Source organism: Danio aesculapii, chromosome 16, assembly GCF_903798145.1.
Source record: "Danio aesculapii chromosome 16, fDanAes4.1, whole genome shotgun sequence".
Taxonomy (NCBI): Eukaryota; Metazoa; Chordata; class Actinopteri; order Cypriniformes; family Danionidae; genus Danio; species Danio aesculapii.
The window spans coordinates 13,616,460-13,637,331 of NC_079450.1; the positions used below are offsets into that span (position 1 = coordinate 13,616,460).

The following is a 20,872-nucleotide window of genomic DNA, read 5'->3' on the forward strand; positions in this document are numbered from 1 at the left end:
AAACATAATAAAAATAATGTAGATCTTCACATTTTTTTCTAGCCTCGCTTGAAAATTTATGGATAACAAAGACAGCCTAACTAGCATTAAAATTAACTTTAATATGGGCCACTTTTGGTGCTTCAGCCCTTTTCATTGGTCAATTTTTTTTCTCTCAAGAATAAGGTCCAAGACTTAGAAAAACCATAGCCTAACTTTTATTCTATTTAACAACAGTAGGTCAATAGTGAAAGTTGAAATAACCTGTCATATTCTGTGTGGTCTTATAACCTTTGATTTCCACAAATTATGATGGCATAGCTGTCAAAATAGAACAAATGAGAAAATAGTTAGCAAAAATTCAGGACCAATGGCAAAATCTGGACTTTTGTCAGTGGTGGGTAGGTGTTTCGAACCGCCGGACCACCCTAGCTACAGACCTGCATTAGTCATTTTTGTTTTCCCTGTTGGACATCAAATCTCTAGAATTAAAGTTTCTTTGAAATTAACACTTAAATGACAAGTTAATCCAAAGAAAACTAAAAATTATTTTATATTTTCTTTATGGTTAACTGCACTATATGCACCAGAAATTATTCACTTAAGAAAAAAGCCTTATAAATGTTGAAAACAATAGCTTAAAATCTTATTAAAGATTTTATGAACAGTTAGAATAGAGAGGAAAACTAACAAAGAACAAAACTGACCTGAAAGATACAATTTCAACAATTTAACTGTTGAAAACCATGCAAGTGACCATATTAATTTCATTCAACAGGCACTTGAACAGTACAGTATAATCTGAATATTAATTCAGCTGAAAAAAAAAACTGAAGACAGAGAAAGACCTGAATGAAAGAATAAATGAAGACTTATACAGTCGTCAACATTTGAAATGCATCAGAAAAGTTGAATGCGACAACTTTAATGAAGGGTTTTGAGCCACTTCAAATGCTGAATACTGTATACAGTTGAAAAAAAAGTGCAAGTGCAAACGACTGGTGCTTTGGATGAAAGGTAATCCTTACAAAACATTGTTAAATATTTTCAATTTAATTAAGAAAATCATTCCCAGACATATATAAAAGCTGTTATATTTTTCAATTACATATACAACCAATGTACATACTCACTGCGTGTCTCCACTTCTTTTATCCTTATGTATATACTTAAATACACACTTATATTCACAAAGTATTTCATATCTATAATCAAATGTCTTTGAAGGCCTCTATGGAGAAAATTCGGTTTCATCTTACTGGTGAAAAAAAAAGATCAGATCTATTAATATATTATTTGGCAAAGTAAGTCATTTTATAACACATATATATGTGTGTTCTCCATTCTTCAATTTTTCTACTCTGTTTTAATCTGAAAACCCCAAAAATTCTTCATCCAAACTGTCACTGGACTGAAAGAGCTTGCATAAATCCAGCAGAGAAGTTGGTGGGTTTTCACTCTTCTGCACAGACAGATCATGTGAAAAAGACCTCAATGATTCTTGTCTGTAACTGGATTCAATGTGCAAGGCTGATGATTGCTTTTTTCTTCTGGGTCTGACGCTACGAACTTTTCTTTGCAGGGAAATAGAGAGACTGTCGACGTCCGGTTTGGGTTCTGTGCTGGTCCAAAGAGCTGAATTTTTAACTTGATTTTCAGGCATACTTTGTGTATCAATTATATCACTGCAGTTAGTCCTAAAGCATTCGGTTCTGGTTACTGATTCATAGTTTCTTTCACTAAACTGCTGAGCTGGGTGCATGTCAAGATTTGACCTGTTTTGTTGCTCTGTCCTGCATTCAAGTGCATAAGATCCACAGTTCTGTTCTCTGCTGAGAAAAGATGCACCCTCAGACTTATGTAAAGCAGATTGGGAGTGCAATTCCCATTCAAAGGATCCTCGTTTGGATTGGGACTTTTCTGGAACATCTGATTGGTCACACAAGCTGTCCCTGTTGCTCCAAGGGAAATCACTCAGGCCCCTGCTACGTTTACGAACCAGCAGAGGTTTTTCTATGGTCCGTTCCGTAAGAGGCTGCTTTGGTGTAGAGCCAAAAAGCAAAGACACCTCGCTTTCCTGTTTCCAATCAGCATTCACAGATCCTTCATCTTTCATTACTGACAGCTTGCCTCCAGCATGCACAATAGGAGTTGATGTACTGCATTTCACCCTATAGCAGAGAGACATTAATGCGATGCAGTCAAAATGCCAGTAAACAACAAACAAACAAGGAAAAAAATAGGATTGGGTACTCATAATTTCATGAATTATTCATTGAATTATTATTCAATTATTCATTGAATTATTATTCAATTACAATTATTCATGAATTATCCCTGTATTCATTACATGGTATATACAGGAATCAGAGAGTGAAATTCAATACAATTTAAGACCTATTTAAGACTCTCTCCATACATTAAGACCTTATGGCTACTTTAGGTTTTAACTGGCAACAACAGCGACATTTTACCTTACAGTATGAGGCACAAGCGAATTTATTTACCTGACTACCTAGATGATAGGTTCAGAAAAGAAATACAAAATAATAATCAGACCAGTAAAAAAAACTACATGTGGATCTTCAAAAAACTCTGACATTTAAATGAGTTAATGAAACTTTAGACTAATGTTTAAAAAAACTCAGCTAATCCATTTATAAACACACTGATCTTGATTTTTTTGACCCATTCTTCATGATATTTTACTAGAAATATTGTCCAATTTTTTATTATAGAAACCAGAAAAATACTAATAAAATAAGTGACAAATTTTTAAATGCTAAGTGACTCTCTTCCAGCAGGTGACACCTATACAACAGCAGAAATAACACTGTTGATCTGGTTACTGCAGTAAACAAAGCAGCAAGATGTCAAATCTAGCAGGATTTGATCAATTTCATAAACAAAATAGCATCCCAATATTCAGACTAAATTGAGGCAAACTTTAGCATACAACTATCTAAAATTATACAAAATGTAATACCTTGTTAAATAGGTAAAACTTTTTAAAACTAAAAATTAAGGGCCTTCATTTTCTCTAAATCGATGTATCATCTTTTAATACGTTAGGACCCTGCGGACACCCAACATAAGCTCTGGATTTAATTTATTTCTGTATATAACAAGCATAGTGCATGTCATTTTCTCACAACAAAAATGTCTCAAATAAATCGGTCAACTACTTAGTTGGTACACTGCCAAATGAATGGTTCAAACTACCAACTGACGCCAAATTCCATTGGATTTAGTTTTTTATATAATAAATCACATGTCTGCAAGTGTCATGTATAAAGCTTTAAAGTTACATATAGTTTTGTAAACATTGCAAAGTTTGTTTGCAGATTGTTTTCATTCTCAAATAGCAACATTACACACCAAGGGTGCTTTCACACCTGTAGATCGATTGTTTTGTTCCGAAACAGGGATTAAAATTGCTACAATGTTGCTCTTTGTTCTTGGTGCGGTTCGCTTTCATATGGCAAAGTTTCTAAACGGACTAAAGTAGCTAAAACAAGTCATGTTCGATTAAACTCTTCTCCCATTGGTCAGAGTTCCATGGATTATTTTTCAGAGTTCCACTCAGCAGTCATGTGTCCTTTTAATTCATGACAATGAGCAACAAGACATGATAAGTGAAAAGCTGGGCTATAATTTTAAATGGTGACACTCAGACATAGTCACCAAATATAAATCAGAGGTAAGACTTTCTCATACATAGCAGTTGGCTTATGCATTATATGTTTTCCATTATAAAGAGAAATAACAGATAAACAAAGACTGCAGTTAGTTCAATTTTCCAAAAGGATAAACAGCTCTCGTTAATGGTTCAGCATGCTTTCACTTTCCTATTCAACATGAAACACACATCTACCGGTAGGAATGACATCCCACCCTACTCATCACGCTCTCTTCATTTAGCCATATATGCCTATTACATATCCATAATACACTGTGTTATAGCCTGGTTCATTGGATCATTTAGCTTTCTCACTACAATCAATCCACTTCAGAGTTCGTTTCAATCGAGCCGAGACCAGGCGATCTAGGACAGATTGTTTTGGCGTAGATCAGAGCACGATTGCTGGACTTACATATGCCAAATGAACCGCGCTAACTGGGCAAACGAGACTAGTTCCAAAACAAAAGTGTAGGTGTGAAAGCACCCTAAATTTAAAATTAATGACATCTTTGTACCTTCTGCAGGGTGTGCTAATGTTCACAAGGTCACAGGTCAGTCCTGCAGTGACTCGATCCACGACTCCATACACATTACTCTTCGAAAAAGCCTGATGCTGCTCACTATCCAGATGCTGGTGGTCAGAAGGTTAAACAGGTGAGCATGAACGTCACACATATTATGCAAATTTTGATTCAGCTCCTGCTTTTCTATTTCATTTTCAATTAAAAGTGGCTTTCTATTTTGACACGTACCGCCTTTAAGTTTTCAAACTTGACCTCACAGCACTCACAGTACCCTCCTTTCCTCTTTTCTCTGCCTTCATGACCTCTGCGTCTCTCTTTCTTTCCTCTCACCACTCTTTCCCCACCAGACCTGAAAGAAAAGACAGATTGCCATTTACACACACACAGAGAGAAAAAAAAAGACTTGATTACAATAAGGTATGTTACTGATTCTGCTCTACCTTTGTTCTTTTTGTTTCTTCTTTGGGTCATCCTTTCCCTGTTCCTCCATCAAGAACGGACTGCAGGGTGGATGTGACCGAAGGTTGCACACAGGCATGTTGGACACGGGAAGATAAATGGGACGGTAATGCCTGCAAAGACCATCGTCGTCAAAGCTGAACAACTCACATGAAAGTAAAAAAAAACAAACAAGAAAAAAAACAACAGAAACATACCTGCTGGAGTCTTCCACTTTCACAAATGGTCGACGAATTCGCCCAGCTGCCAATAAAATTATGATTTTACCATGATGAAAAAATGATTTTATTAATTTATGATTAAATAAATGAATAAAAACCAAAGAAAGCATGGATAAATATATTAATATTCAATTATTTAACTGAAAGTTGTACTTACCATTGTGTCTGTGATATGAGTTTTTTTCTGTGTGCTGAATGCTGACCTAAAATGTAGAGTGATATGCTAAATTTATATATAAATAACAGATTCATAAGCAACTCTGCACAGAATCTGTTCAATGTTTAAATTTAAGGCCTATTCACATTAAGAACAATGGTAATAACTATATCTGTGTTCACACCAGAGATCCCAATGATATTGTTGTTCTATAGTATCATTACAGTCTGAACTGCAATCGTTTTAGATTCAGAATGAGTTTTAGAACTATATTATATACATATTATTGTTATAGTTAATATCCTTGGTCTGAACAAGTCTTCAGTGTTAAAGAGAGGACAGTAAACTAGCAAACAATGTAAGTACCCAAAACACTGAATCAGTATATAATAGTTAAATGGCCGATGTTAATGGTTGTCACAAAATACTCACAGCTTCTTTTGCTGCTGGACTTGCATTCAAGACTTTAGCTTTCTTCTTGTCAACATATGAAATAACATCTGTTTGAAAGTAAAGCAAGAACCATCATGAAAAACAGAAACCAAAATCTCCCTTCTGTAACAATACAAGGATTAATATCGATTAAGACGTTACCATCAACATGCAGGACTTTGACCCCCCATTCTACAGCATTGGCCAGGATCCCATTCATCTGAAAACGCTCCTTAAACAAACAGAGAACTTATAATCACATTCAGAGGGATGATAAACTACTCAGGACTACAGTTCATTCACAAACTAATCAAAATTAAAACTTGATAAAGATTGACCCACTTGTTCTTTAACTCTTTCCACAAGCGATTTGCCTCGACTTACAGCTGCCTGTGAAATTTCAACACAAAACATCAGTTCTCACACCAAAACATAAACTACTCTTTAAACATTTGAGGAAAATAATCATTTTATTCAGCACGAGCACATGAAATTATTCAAAAAGTAAATGTAAAGACAATTAAAATGTAAAAAACCATTAATATATAGCATGTCATTATATTATTAATATATATAGGATGCTTTTTCTGTTGAAAGTAGCTTGAAAAAAAGCTACTTCATTTATACATATATAAACGGGACAATGTCAGAGAGACACATATCAAACTTTATTAAAATGACTTAATTAAATAATTTAAATATTACTATAGTGGAACAATAAAACATATGATTTAGAACTTTTAATATTTATTTCAGACCACAATTGGCCAACAATCAAGTCTAAATGATAAAATATGCTTATTAAGCATTTTTCCCCTAATATAACTGTTTACATAGCATAAACTCAAGCTTTATTAAATCTTTCCATGGTTGAAACTGGTTCAGTGATTATATAAGATGTGCCTATATTTCAGAGTATTTCTTTCAACAAACCTTCTATAGTTCATTTGTTTTAATCTTGGTATATAACTGTAAATAAATCGCTTCCACCGTCATGCTCTCTGCCTGCATCCAGACTCATGACAAGCTGATGATAAGAAAATGGTATATGTAAAGTTGTTTGTTTGTATACTTTGTCTCGTAAGCGGGAAATTTCTGTGGACTCTTAAGTATTTAAGCATAGCCTGATACAGAATAAAAATAATAAATAAAAAAAAACATACAAAAACATTTATTGTTCAACAGTCTGATTAACACTGGATTAAAACAGTTTTTGAGCCTTTTACACTTGTTCGTTTGGAAAGTTGTTTGCCAAAATTTACTAAGACATAATTAACTAGTTCTGCTTCTATTGATTATGTTAACTTCCGCATGTCAGAACACAATTCAATTTAGTTGCTTTGATGTAAACTACTTTGAAAGCAGAGTTCACATGACTTCCTGCATTCTTAAACAATCATCATCAATTATGTGGTTATCCCACCCCTCAATACACACACACACACGTCCTATAATCATCAGTTATGTACCCCCAGAACACATACACAAAAACATGTCCTATAGATGGGAGATGAAAACTACTTCTGTGAGCTCAATTACAGCTAATTATTATTATTTTGCTGTCAATAATGGTAACGATATTGTAAAGGGGGAAACAGTCATTTGATTAATCATTACTGAAAAAATAACTCTATTAATAAAGGTATTTATTTATAACGCCACTATTCCCATCACTGGATATGATGAATAATTCATTTTTAAGAGAGACTAGAAAATGTATTTTTCACAAAATAAATGCTAGATAAAAAGGCACAACAGCTATTATGCTATCATATTAGAATTACAAGTAAATTTTAATTTTACCTTTGTATAGACAGTGAACTAGCAAAAATATATTTCTAACCAATTACAGCTGTACACAAACCTATCCATCTCAATGACATTATAAAGGCACAAAAAATGTGTATTTTAAGTGCTTTTTTTCATGGATCCAAGACAAAATCACCTTCTAGGGCTGGGCGATATGGCAAAAATGCAATCTCAATTAATTCTTTTCCATATTAAACAATAACGTTACACATTTCAATATCAGTTGTTATTTCTTCCGGATTTAAAAAAATATCCCAACAATGACAGAAGCCACAAATTAGAGGGTCCATTAAATAACATAACCTATTTTTGGTGGTCGATCATTTTTGGCAGCTCTAATATCAACACACTTCTAGATTCTCATTGTTGCGCAACTCTGCTGTGATTGGCTCTTAGATCAATATAGAGTAAAAAAGTCCAGAGCTTATCATTGTTATTGACATAAATTTTATTGCGATTCGATATAATATCGTTTATCACCCCAACCCTACCACCTTCAGTACAGTAGAGCAAAGAACAGCAATAGCATCCTGACTAACCGTATCTGTGACTCCCTGTGAGCTGCCCCTGTGGCCGTGGCTTTCCCTCCTGCTGCTGGGATGAGGAGAGCTGACCCCTGAATCTGGACTTGGTGCTGGAGAGTCCGGCAGGAGACGTTGGGCATAACGAGCCTCCGGCTTACAGGACACAAGATACTTGATCTCCTTACTGAAGAACTTTTCCACTGTCTGGTGAGCAAAACAATCAGAAAGTCACTACATCTGTGATAAAGTGCACACAGTTATCACGTTATCTTGAATAACGTTACAGACACTCATCGGTAGAGCCAGACAGAATCTGCAGACATTTTTTGTTATTTCTGCAGAGAATTTAGTAAAAAATCTGCAGATTTATGAGGAATTATTTGGGAGTATAATAACCAAAAACTTAACTTATGAAATAAAAAATTAACTTTTTAACTTTTATTTAATGTTTACAATGCAAATCCATCTAGATCCACTTATTGGTTAAACAAAGCAAGTCTATCATATTTTGTATCTACAAAAAGACAGAAAATATTACTGAACAAATTGTATTGTAAATAAATCAAATGAACATTTTCATGTGAATATTACTTAAATTAATTAAAAAACTGAATAGATATAAATTTACACACATTAACACAAGTAAAAAACAGACTCAATGATGGGTTAAAAATCTGCGGATTTCTGCATGCGTAGATTCAGTGTTGCCAACATCGGTTCACAGACAAAACATTGTTTAAATAAAGCAGAAAATCTAGTACAGTATCAAAGAGTCTATTATTTGATTTTGATTTGATGGGACGATAACCGTTTTCAAGGTATACCGCGGTTCGAAAAGGTCAAGGTTTTAAAACCGCCAAAATGTTCTGCTATACGTTCCTATATTATATGCAAGATATTTTTATTTAACTTTTTTTAGGAAAACAGTATCTCCAGCAGAAAAGAGATCCACAGATGCCGTTTTAAATTGTAAAGAAATCAGTGTTTTTGAAACTAATGAAAACAGCAATGTTTCAATTTAATGTTTACTGCTCCAAATTATTTTAGATGTTTCTCAAAATGAAAGTTGTGGTTAAAGGGGAAAAAGACTTAGTTTTTTTTAACCAGACATTTAAAAAAATATTTTTTAGAGCAGCAACCACAATACTATATCTTTTTATCCAAAGTTATCATACCGCCAGAATCTTATCACGGCCCATGCCTATTTGATTTATATTGGGTTATTATATTATTTAACTTAAACAAAAAATTTAAGTTTTTTATTATTTAATTTATTATTTTAATTAACAAGTGCAATATCAAGGAGTCTATTATTTGATTTAACCATGATTTGCAGAAGGCAACCAGTAAAATGTCATTCAGTGTTACAACAGATCATATATACAGCAATCCGAGAGTGAAAATCAACACCCATTAAGACCTTTTTTAAGACTCTTTACATATATTTTAGGACCTTATAACCACTTTAGGTTTTAACCAGAAACATTGGCAAGATTTTAACTTACAGTATATTTACTAAATATCAATGTAAGAAACTAATCCAAAACTAAAACATTCCTATACTGAATACAAATCTATTAAATCTAGCTAATTCAGCAGGTTGGCGCCTATAGAACTTCAGAAATAATGGGGTTTCCTTGTAAACAAAGCAGCAAGATGTCAAATCTAGCAGGATTTGGTTGATTTCATAAACTACACAGCATCCTGATGTTTTCAGATTTAATTCAGTTGAACTTTAGCATACAACCATACATTGGATAATAAAAAATGATATAAAATTTATTACCTTGCAAAATAGCATTTAATGCTTTTTAAAGGCCTTAAATTTCTCTACATTGATTTATCAATTTTTAATACTTGTTAAGATCCCGCAGACACCCTGTACAGTAGTTTTCATACATTAATTTATTTATTTAATTAAGAAAGTCCCATTGAGATACAATATCTCTTCTACCAGGGAGTCCTGGTCAAGACAGGCAGCATAGGACAGAATTAAAGAAAAAAATACAAAAATCACGACACCCAGACACACACAAAAATAATATAAACCATAATCTATTATTAAAACGTGCAGTGTTTTAAATAGACAGACTTAAAAATATTTTTAAATAAAGAAAGATTATACATGTATTATTATTATAAAATTAAACAAGTATCATCAAGTGGAGCCAAATAATTACTAATTAATTGTAATTAAATATTTAAGCAGGCCAAAAACTTGGCCAAAATTGTACAAATTCAAGTCATAATAAAACTGAATGATCACTTTATTTTCTTTGCGGCTCAGTCCCTTTATTAATCTGGGGTCGCCACAGCGGAATGAACCACCAACTTATCCAGCATATGTTTTATGCAGCGAATGCCCTTCCACCTGCAACCCAATCACTGGGAAACAGCCATACTGAATGATCACTTATTCTTTATATTTTTAGAAGTACACGACAGAATAAGTGTTGTCTCATATTTAGAGGAATACACTGCATGGCTAATCTAATTTTGTTGACAAACTAATGAAGAATTTTCTACAAATAATTTTCCTGAATGTGTAAATAATATCAATGATCACAACAGCCTCAATCAACCAAACTAAACACAATAAACAATGCACTTACACCACCAAGTGTCTTGATGTCATTTTCCAGCAGCTGCGTTTTCATATTCCAAGGCAGATCCAAGTAAAATATTCTGCCTTTAAAGGGCTTGTTCTGAAGATCACATGTTGCTTTAATTTTGCTTTTAGATGATGCACAGTTATTTCCTTCCAGTTTGGGGTCTGTGAAGATGAACAACACAACTGAACGGTTATAAAAGCATAACGTTACATTCAAAACACGCAAAGTATAACGTTACGTAATAAACAACAACATGGAAGTTTCATAAAACATGAGAGACTATTGTTACAAAATAATCATAAGGAGACATTTCATTAGTCAACAACAAATTTAAAGAGCTTCACGGCACCTCGGTCCTTAAACCTGGAGAAAGAGTCGTGTTTCATAATGGAGATTTTGGTTCTAACGGTTACAGCCCTAAACTCGGCTAAACCTGCTTTTTGAAACCGCCAACATGCAGCAGCATTACTTCGAAGTGTTGGTCAATTGAAAGACTACACAAAAACACATCACTGCATTAAATGCATCCGCTGTTTGTAAATATCAACATAACAAACACTCGACGCAGGCTGTTTCCATTTTCCCGCTCGAGGAAACTTCTCTCCACTCCCACAAAACTTCAGTAATCTTGACGTTCGTGAAGAGAGTTTCGACGAATATGTTTTGACGTTTTTTAAAAACTTCACCTTAGAATGTTAATGTATTAACGTCAACTACACCCGCATAAACAGCCTGATTTTTATGCAGAATATTTATTTTCAAACTACTCTGAAACATATAAACTATGACTTCAATGCGCTTTCATGTCGACGAACGTCTGTTGAGTTCAACGGCGAAATTTAAATATCCGGAAGTAACGAATCTGCCAGTGCGAAACACACTGCTGGATAAACACATGCCATATCTGGTAAGCGCAATGGCGCACACTAGTGAATAAGCGTGAAAGTCATGACGATTCACGTGAATTCGTTGAATTTTTTGGGTAGCATTGATGACATTGCTTTTTTCTTTTGGGGTTACATAGCGTATGCTATTTACATCATTGTATAAGCTCAGTAGTTGTCAGTTGTAATGATACACTGGTAATTGTCAATGCAATAAGGGCTGATTATACATGATCAAGGTACGTTAATGTTCAGTGTTGGCATGAGACTGCCACTCACTCAAAACTGAGGTTAAAAGAGTTTATGAATGCAGATTCATCTGTGTTTTTCCTCTCGATCGCAGGCTTTGAGATGAGCTGTCAGAAAAGTTCTCCAGGTCCCCCGGGGGACATTACACCCTTCCAGCAGATGATGGCGTCCTGCTCCGGGGCAATTATTACATCACTCTTGGGTAAGACACTGCACGTTTGTTATGTATGGATAAATATATAAATGTGTACACTTTATGACAAAAATAATCTGCGTCATATGCGATTTTATAACTTTTTTTGGTCAGAGTCAGTTAATTTAGATACATTTATCATTTACATTGTTTTTCTTTTAGAAGTAGCATAAAATACTGCACCTTAACAATACTGTACTTTAAAAGAGACTTTGATACATACTTTGTTTTACTAAATTCTTACTAAAATTACATAATTACTTGTAGTATTAATCATTACTAGTCAAACATTCGAGAACATTTGGATTTCTTAATGTTTTCAAAATAAATGCTCAGCATGTTGATTTGGTAAAAAAAAATACATTAGAAACGGTTATTCTGTGAAATATTCCAAATTTAACTGTATGTAACTGTATTTGATAATGCCATTTTATTCCTCTGATTCAATGCTTAATTTTAAAGAATGGCTTCGTGATTCTTCGGAAATTATTCGATGTTGATTTGCTGCTCTGTAAAGATAAGTTATTATTGGTACTCCATTAATAATAGTTATTAATACATTTCCTTATATTTTGTGAAAACCATGATGAATTTTTACATTTCAGGACTCTCTGGTGAATAATAAAAATATTGATATTTAAAATAAAATCTTTCGTATCATTACAAATGTCTCTTTAATCGCAGTTGATCAGTTTATTGTGTCCTTGATGAATAAATGTTTTCTTTTAATGAAAACTGAAGGGCTCATGCGACACTGCTGTCATCACTGGAGTTACGGTTGCTGAAATTCTGCATTGAATCACAGGAATAAAATACTTTTTTCAATGTATTGATACTATTTGTTTTTAATTGACAAAACAGTCTGTTAATAATATGTGAAGTCTTACAGGATTTGACACATTTTTCAGTTCACAGTATTATTAAAGCTTGATAATGTTCATTTGCTTTGTGTATATGTATTTTCAAAGTAATTCATACTTTTCTTTTTAAATAAGGCCTTAAATTGATCAAAAGTTGTATTTACATGGCAGTACATATAATAAGTTTAATTAAGTATAATGAGTTTAATTTAATTTATTATTAATTGTTGATTTGTCAAATAGTGTAAATGTAGCCTTGTTAAACAGAACACTTTTCTTAACTTAAAAGAAAATCTTACCTCAACCCTTGATTCATTTACTATCCAACTATTAGCATCATCCCGATTGATTTTACTATAAAATCTAACATTTTTTCAAGAATACAGTATTTTATTTTGTACATTCACAGTAACACCTCTGGATGTGGTGAAAATCCGACTGCAGGCCCAAAAGAATCCTTTCCCCAAAGGTAAGCTTGAGCTGCTGACTTTTTAAATTAATTAAAAAGATAGATCACCCAAAAATGAAAAATCTTGTCTCATTTATGAGTTTTGGGGGCGACACTGTGGCTCAGTGGTTAGCACTGTCCCCTCACAGCAAGAAGGTAGCTGGTTCAAGTCCCATCTGGGTCAGTTGGCATTACTCTGTGAAGTGTGCATGTTCTCCCTGTGTTGGCGTGGCTTTCCCATGGGTGATCCGGTTTCCCCCACAGTCCAAAGACATGCGCTATAGGTGAATTGAATCAACTAAATTGGCCGTAGTGAATGAGTGTGTATGGATATTTTCCAATACTGGTTTGCAGCAGGCATCCACTGTGTAAAACATATGCTGGTTAAATTGGCAGTTCATTCCGCTGTGGCGACCCCTGGTGAATAAAGAGACTAAGCTGAAAAAAAATGAATGAATGAATTTATGAGAATAAAAAGGATAGTTCGAATACTCAAAAAAGGATATTTTGAAGAAAGCTGTAAACCATTGACTTCCATAGTATTTGTTTTTCCTTCTATTGAAGTCAAAGGTTACAGGTTTTCGGCTTTCTTCAGAATATCTTCTTTTGTTTGAAACAACTTGAAGGTGGGTAAACAGTGAACGGCATTTCATTTTTGGGTGAACTATCCCTTTAAAGAGTTGATTTAGCTGAAAACCTCACTCATATTTTGTCAGGAAAATGTTTTGTGTACTGTAACGGCCTGATGGATCATATATGCGTCTGCGAGAATGGCAACACAAAGGTCTGGTACAAAGCACCCGGACATTTCAGCAGCACATTGGTAAGATGAACTATAAAGACATGTGAATCCAGTTGCTCTTGTTTTTAACTCTTTTATTCTGTCCCAGGACGCCTTTATTAAGATTATACGTATGGAAGGAATCAGGTCTCTATGGAGCGGCCTTCCTCCAACGCTGTGAGTGTTTAATTACATTTCTGAAACTAGACATTAAATGGACACAAATAATGAAATGTTGATTTTCTTTGCAGAATAATGGCAGTGCCTGCGACGGTGATTTATTTCACATGTTACGATCAGCTGTTTGCTCTTCTCAAGCTCAGGATGGGCGACCGATCGGATCTGGCACCGCTGTTTGCTGGCGCTATTGCGAGAGGTAACGTTTAACCTGACTGAATAAATGTTTACCTTTTTTTGTCCATGAGCTGAACTTCTGTATCAAAGTGACATGAGTTTTGTGCATGTGTCAGTGGGCTCGGCCACAGTGATCAGCCCCCTGGAGCTCATCCGCACCAAGATGCAGTCTGAGAAACAGTCGTACAGAGAGATGAACGCTGTCATCCGGTCAGCACTAAAAAACGAGGGTTGGAGGTCTCTGTGGAGGGGCTGGGGGCCTACGCTGCTCCGGGACGTCCCGTTCTCAGGTGAAGCACATAAGCTAGGTTTCCATCCACCTCTTTATGGAATATCACATAAAAAAATGCTTGATGGAAACACCAAGATTTTTGAAAATGCAACGAAAAAATGTGCATGAAATAAGATGAAAATACATTTACTGAATAAATTCCAGTATGTGCAAGAGATTTTGTTAGAAATCTGTAAGAGATCACATAATAACAAAAATAGGTGCCATGAATAAACTAAAAAAGCCCCCCGAGATGAAGGCATGGAGGCAGTGGTTTTATATTTATGTAGAAAGTAATATTTTTAAAAATATTTTATCCCTTTAATTCTTTTTCATATGTAAATATATTTGCGTATTGCTGTACATCCTGTGTGTACTCAGCAGTGTGTAAGCGAGGTTCACTACTAACTCTCTGCACTGGACTTTAGACCTGCTCTCAGCTGGTCTATTGAGCAGTCTATTTTAGTTCCTCAAAATAGCAACGCGCCAGCAATGCGCCTTAACACACCTCTTATCTAGACCGAAACACTCATGAGTCCACAAAGTGGCGCAAAAAGATTTGCTATTTAAACAACGTGGCGGAAAACAGGAAAATTAACGTTGCGCTGGTCTGAAAATAGCAACACGTCGTAAAAACGAATTTTTTCGCCTTATTGCGCCGGGTGTATGATAGGGCCCTAAAACTTTAAACACTACTATAATATATACTTTACCACAGAATACAGTAGCTCAAATTTTACCATATTGTAAACGGGTTCCCATCGGTCGTGGAAAGTCTATTCTAGACATTCAAAGTCAGTGAATTTGAAGTTTCTGTCCATGCTAGTATAATATAAATGTTAAGAGCAGTTGGTTTCAAAAACTGGGTGTTAAAAAATGACAATAGAAAAGCTGAATATAAAACAAACAGATTTTTAAAAAAGGTAATACATTTTTTAAGGTAAATCATAGTAGCTAATAAAAGTCATGCAAAATGATATTCATGCTATAACCATTTTAATATTATCCAAAGCACAACAGCAGCCAGCTTTTCCCATTCATTAGATGTCATGTAATTAAACCTTTTAATCTGTCAGAGTCAGGGAATTTCACATTTAGCCTTAAGTGGAAACCCTGTTTAAAAGAGTCTCGCACATCTGTATATGATAAATGTGTAATGTTTATTGCCATTTCCTAATATCAAATATCTCACTTTGTGTGTTTGTCCTCAGCTATGTACTGGTTTAACTATGAGAAGGGCAAATGGTGGCTCTGTAAACACTACAGCTGTAGCGAACCGACTGTTGCCATCACATTCACAGCTGGAGCTCTGTCTGGATCAGTGAGTCTGATGTCCACATCTTCACCTACATCACATCTTAAAGGGATAGTTTACCCAAACGTTAACATTCTGCCATCATGCGCTCGACCTGAAGTTATTCCAAACCTGAGTTTCTTTCTTCTGTTGAACACAAGAGAAGATATTTTGAGGAATGTTGACAACCAGGTAGTATACAATAGACTTTAACCTCTATAGTATGTTTTTATTCTTCCTATTATGTAAGTCAATGGCTTTTGTCAAGTTTGTGGTTTCCGACATTCCTCAAAATAATAATAATAATAATTCCTTACATTATATAGCGCTTTTCAGGAAACTCAAAACGCTTTACACATTTTTTGGGAGAATCTCCTCATCCACCACCAGTCATATTGCGCCAGATCGCACACCAACTGATTGGTGGAGAGGAGACAGAGTGATAAAGCCAATTATCATATGGGGATGGTTAGGAGGCCATGATGGACAGAGGCCAGTGTGCAAAATTGTCCAGGATGCCTGGGTTAAACCCCTACTCTTTTTCGTATGACATCCTGGGATTTTTAACGACCACAGAAAGTCGGGACCTCAGTTTAACGTGTCATCCGAAAGACTGCGCTCACTCATCAGTATAGCGTCCCCTTCACTATACTGGGGAGTTAGGACCCACACAGACCACAGGTTGAGCGCCCCCTGCTGGTCTCATTAACACCACTTCCGGCAGCAAGACAGCTTTCTCATGTGGTGTCCCATTCAGGTATTGACCGGGCACAGCCCTGCTTAGCTTCAGTGGGTGACCATGTGAGAGTTGCTGCGAGATAGCTGCCGGCTAAAACTATCTTCTTACAGGTGGAATTTAAAATTTTGGGAACTCTTTAACCACGTATGAGCCAAATTTACTTTATAAACAGTGTCTGATGTGATATCATCATGCAAAAAAATTGTTTACCTTATACAGAATTTGTTTGTCTACATCTCATTTGAATAGTCAATGAAAATGTGTCTTGATTTGTCAAGTTTGTCACGGATTTTCATGTTTCAGATTGCGTCGATCATCACACTGCCGTTTGATGTGGTCAAAACAAAACGACAAGTGGAAATGGGTGAACTGCAAACCATGAAGTGTGAGAAATATTGTTTAATTGTTTTCCATAGTTGGATTTTATTTTTTACAAGCTAATCTAATGTTTCAAATAACCTGAAAATACAATGCCAAAATATAGACGTAAAACATAATTATGTCAGCGTAACATCATTTTATGCTTATTCTGTACTTATAAAATGTATATATTAAAAAAGATGTGATCATATTACATTTTATTATACTTTAAATGATTAAAAACTTGCTAACAAATGTAAAATGTGCTATTGTAGCCAAGTATAATGATTTCAAATGAAAATTAGTTTGTATTTTTTTTAAATGCACTGTTATCCTTAAGTGTCATCAGATCATTTCTTACAAATATGCCTTTTGGATATATATCATAAACTACTGTCACACTGAATGACATTTAATTAGGTGTCTTCTGTAAATCTTGGTAAAAGTATATTATTTTTTGCTCAAACTAAAAAGAGAGAGAAGAAAAAAAAGAAGAAAATTGCTAATACATCAGAATTATTAGCTCTCCTGAATTATTAGCCCCCCTGTATATTTTCCCCAATTTCTGTTTAACGGCAAGATTTCTTCAACACATTTCTAAACATAATAGTTTTAATAACTCATTTCTAATAACTGATTTCTTTGATCTCTGCCATGATGACAATGCATAGTATTTTACTAGATATTATTTACTAGGTTAATTAGGCAAGTCATTGTATAACGATGGTTTGTTCTGTAGACAATCATAAAAAATATTGCTTAACGGGGCTAATAATATTAGCTGTGCCTCATTTCAGAGGCTGCATCCTCCGAAGGATGCAGATTCAAAGATGTGTCCTTCGAAGTCCACACAGGCTGAACCGGGCGTTTTAAAATGAGACAGTCTAGCTTACAGAGGACAGATCTCATCACCTGGCCGCTGTTAATAAAAAGTAGTAAAATTTGTAATGACATTTTTTATCAAAGTGATTTTAAAACTTATATCAAGCGATCTGAAGGCAAAGCAAGGTTTACAGAAGCTAGAAATACAGTCTAAGTCAGAATTATTAGCCCCCCTGAATTATTAGCCCCGTTTATTTTTCTTTCCCCAATTTGTTTAACTGAGAGCAGATTTCTTCAACACATTTCTGAACATAATAGTTTTAATAACTCATCTCTAATAACTGATTTATTTTATCTTTGCCATGATGACAGTAAATCATATTTGACAAGATATTTTTTCAAGACACTTCTATACAGTTCAAAGTGACATTTAAAGGCTTAACTGGGTTAATTAGGTTAACTAGGCAGGTTAGGGTAATTAGGCAAGTTATTGTATAACGATGGTTTGTTCTGTAGGGATCTTAAAGGAGCTGGACATTTTTAAAAAGGTACCACCAGGAAGTTTTACATTTTTTTTTAATCAAAAATAGAACTGAAGAACCATATTTAACTTTGAATACATTTTTTTGTAAATTTTATCTATTTATATTTTATATATTTGTCTAAGTAATTTTTTTTTATATAATACGAATTTGTTTTTATCATGTAATATTTTAATGTATATTCATTTGGCCACGAAATAGCCATAAGTTGCTGATGTGGCAATAAATATGTAATAAATAAATAAATCTTAAAGGGGCTAATAATTTTGACCTTAAAATGGTGTTTAAAAAATTTAAAACTGCTTTTATTCTAACCAAAATAAAACTAATAAGACTTTCTCCAGAAGAAACAATATTATCAGACATACTGTGAAAATTTCCTTGCTCTGCTAAACATCATTTGGGAAATATTTAAAAAAAGGTAAAAAAAATACTGAAAAGTGGGAGCTGATAATTCTGACTTCAATTGTATAAGTCCTTAGATCCATACATGTACACATAAAACTGTAAACTGCCTATAAAGTCACTGTTTAGTAAGACATGTAGTACTCCTTTTTGGGTTTTTTTTAGATTTAGTGTTTAGATGTCAAAGTCAAATAAATCTAATTCATACATTTAATCCGGATTTTTTCTTTTAAAAACATCCTGCCGTTATCAGCGCTCAATGAATCTTAGGACATTCGAGGCCGTGAAGGATCCACCAGTAGTATCTTTCATTACATGAAAAACGAAGGACTCATCTTGAGGCTGCATTTGAAGGAGTCTTCTAATTTCTTTGAAATGAGACAGCCTTCGTTGCACCGCGATGACGCAGCACACTTCGAATGCATCCTTCGCAGGATACAGCCTCAGAAATGAGACACAGCTATTGACCTTAAAATGATTTAAAAAAAATAAAACTGTTTTTATTCAAGACGAAATACAACAAATAAGACTTTCTCCACAAGAAAAAACATTCTAGGAAATACTGTGAAAATTTCCTTGCCCTGTTAAACATCAATTGGGAAATATTCGAAAAAGAAAACAAAATTCACAGGAGGGATATAAGTTTGACTTCAACTGTATATATTATAGTATAATTTAGTTTTGTCTTTGCCCTATAATCGAATCCCAAACAAGTCATTAATATGCAGTAATGTCATTTGTCATAATATTAATAATGCATAATGTCATAATATTAATTTAGTGTCTACGCAAGTGTCATCCAGCACATACAGTGTGATGAAAAGGATAGTGGCTGAAAATGGACTATCAGGACTCTTTGCAGGTAAATATATATTTATGGACCAATTTAAGGGACTTAATGGTCTTCCGAGAATCCAAAAAGAGCCACATATTGATAAATAATGCTATGAGAGCTGTTTTAACATTAAGCTATGATCAAATTGCCTCTTGTTACAGTTATGAAATACTTTGATAACAAGCAGGAAATGTTCATGGGTCAATGACATGTCCACATTGAAGTGGTCTATAAAATATAAATGTGACCAATCAAAATGCTTGTGTTCTGTTTTACTCCCACCACCACTAGATGTCTCAACAGCAGATTTTCTGTCTCTTTCTGTTCTCCAGGTTTCATGCCGAGGCTGATTAAAGTGGCTCCTGCTTGTGCTATAATGATCAGCACATATGAATTTGGGAAAGCTTTTTTCCACAAACACAACCATCAGAAAGAGAGTCAAGTAACTGCACCCCAGCACATCATATCTCACACAGAAAAGCACTAACACTTGATCACGAACACGCCGATAAGTTACTACACAACACTGCATTTTTTCCATCATGTGTTATATGTTGCTGCCTATCTAAAAGCTGAGATTATAGATTTGCTTTGAATAAAACAACGTAGTTTCTCTTGTAAATTTATAAATAGAGGCACGTTCCTCTCAGATCAGTCAGATGACAATTTAATATTTGTATTTTGATATTTATTTATTGATTAAATGAGCTGAAGAAACTTAAATCCTATGATATGAACAGATATTAAGACGCCAAACGTATTCCCATCAGTTCCATCGCGTTCCCTGTGATTGATTTTGTTTGGTGTTTTAATTTGTCGTTTAAGCATCTTAGTATTGTTTCAGTCATGTCTTTTGTAGGTGCGTGTTAAATGAAACCAATGCCAACGTGTGTGTCTGAATGGTGCCAAAACAACTGAAGCCGTTGTGTGTGAAGGCCAGGTTGAATAATAAGACTATTGTAATTGTTCTGTATGCTGTTGATTTTTCATTGTTTATTAGTGTCTGAAGATTAATCTGAAGCTTTTTTAAAGATAATTCCACTGTGATTAATTCTGTTAGATTTGTTCAAATTGATTCAATAATGAATTCTTTTAAACCTCCTCAGCGTCTCACTTTCTTCATTCAGACAAATACAGAATATCGTCTCCAGTTACTTTAGATTAGTTTGCACAGGCATTGTTCAAATTCCAATTAATTTGAATAGAAAAATGCCTTGGTCACACGTCACAATAAGGTTTCGTTAGTTAACGTATTGACTAACATGAAATAATTATGAACAATACTTGTACAGCATTTATTAATCATAGTTCAACATTTACTAATGCATTTTAACATCACGTTTGTTAACATTAGTTAATGCATTAACATAAACTAACAATGAACAACTGTATTTTCATTAATTAGCGTTAACTAAAACTAGCACTAACAAAACTGT

General features: G+C 34.3%; 2 protein-coding genes across 3 annotated transcripts; one reads left to right on the forward strand and one right to left on the reverse strand.

Moving 5' to 3' along the window:
• Positions 1-1,055: 1,055 nt before the first annotated feature.
• Positions 1,056-11,010, reverse strand: dbf4 (DBF4 zinc finger). Its single transcript, XM_056475524.1, has 12 exons — positions 10,749-11,010; positions 10,400-10,560; positions 7,803-7,991; positions 5,797-5,844; positions 5,617-5,686; positions 5,455-5,522; positions 5,023-5,068; positions 4,842-4,887; positions 4,626-4,757; positions 4,414-4,534; positions 4,177-4,292; positions 1,056-2,150 (listed from the first exon to the last, which is right to left on the reverse strand). The coding sequence occupies exons 1-12, from the start codon at positions 10,783-10,785 to the stop codon at positions 1,346-1,348; spliced, it is 1,839 nt and encodes a 612-aa protein (XP_056331499.1). The 5' UTR covers positions 10,786-11,010; the 3' UTR covers positions 1,056-1,345.
• A 96-nt stretch (positions 11,011-11,106) lies between these two features.
• On the forward strand, positions 11,107-20,537 carry slc25a40 (solute carrier family 25 member 40). 2 transcript variants are annotated; one of them, XM_056475526.1, is made up of 11 exons: positions 11,107-11,306; positions 11,627-11,734; positions 12,995-13,054; positions 13,750-13,856; positions 13,924-13,991; positions 14,066-14,190; positions 14,285-14,458; positions 15,651-15,760; positions 16,776-16,857; positions 19,383-19,463; positions 19,769-20,537. In XM_056475526.1, exons 2-11 carry the CDS (start codon positions 11,635-11,637, stop codon positions 19,921-19,923), a joined length of 1,062 nt encoding a protein of 353 aa, XP_056331501.1. In that variant the 5' UTR covers positions 11,107-11,306; positions 11,627-11,634; the 3' UTR covers positions 19,924-20,537. The 2 variants fall into 2 exon arrangements, with proteins under 2 accessions (XP_056331501.1, XP_056331500.1); XM_056475525.1 differs by lacking the exon at positions 11,107-11,306 and adding an exon at positions 11,313-11,522.
• The last annotated feature ends 335 nt before the right edge of the window (positions 20,538-20,872 follow it).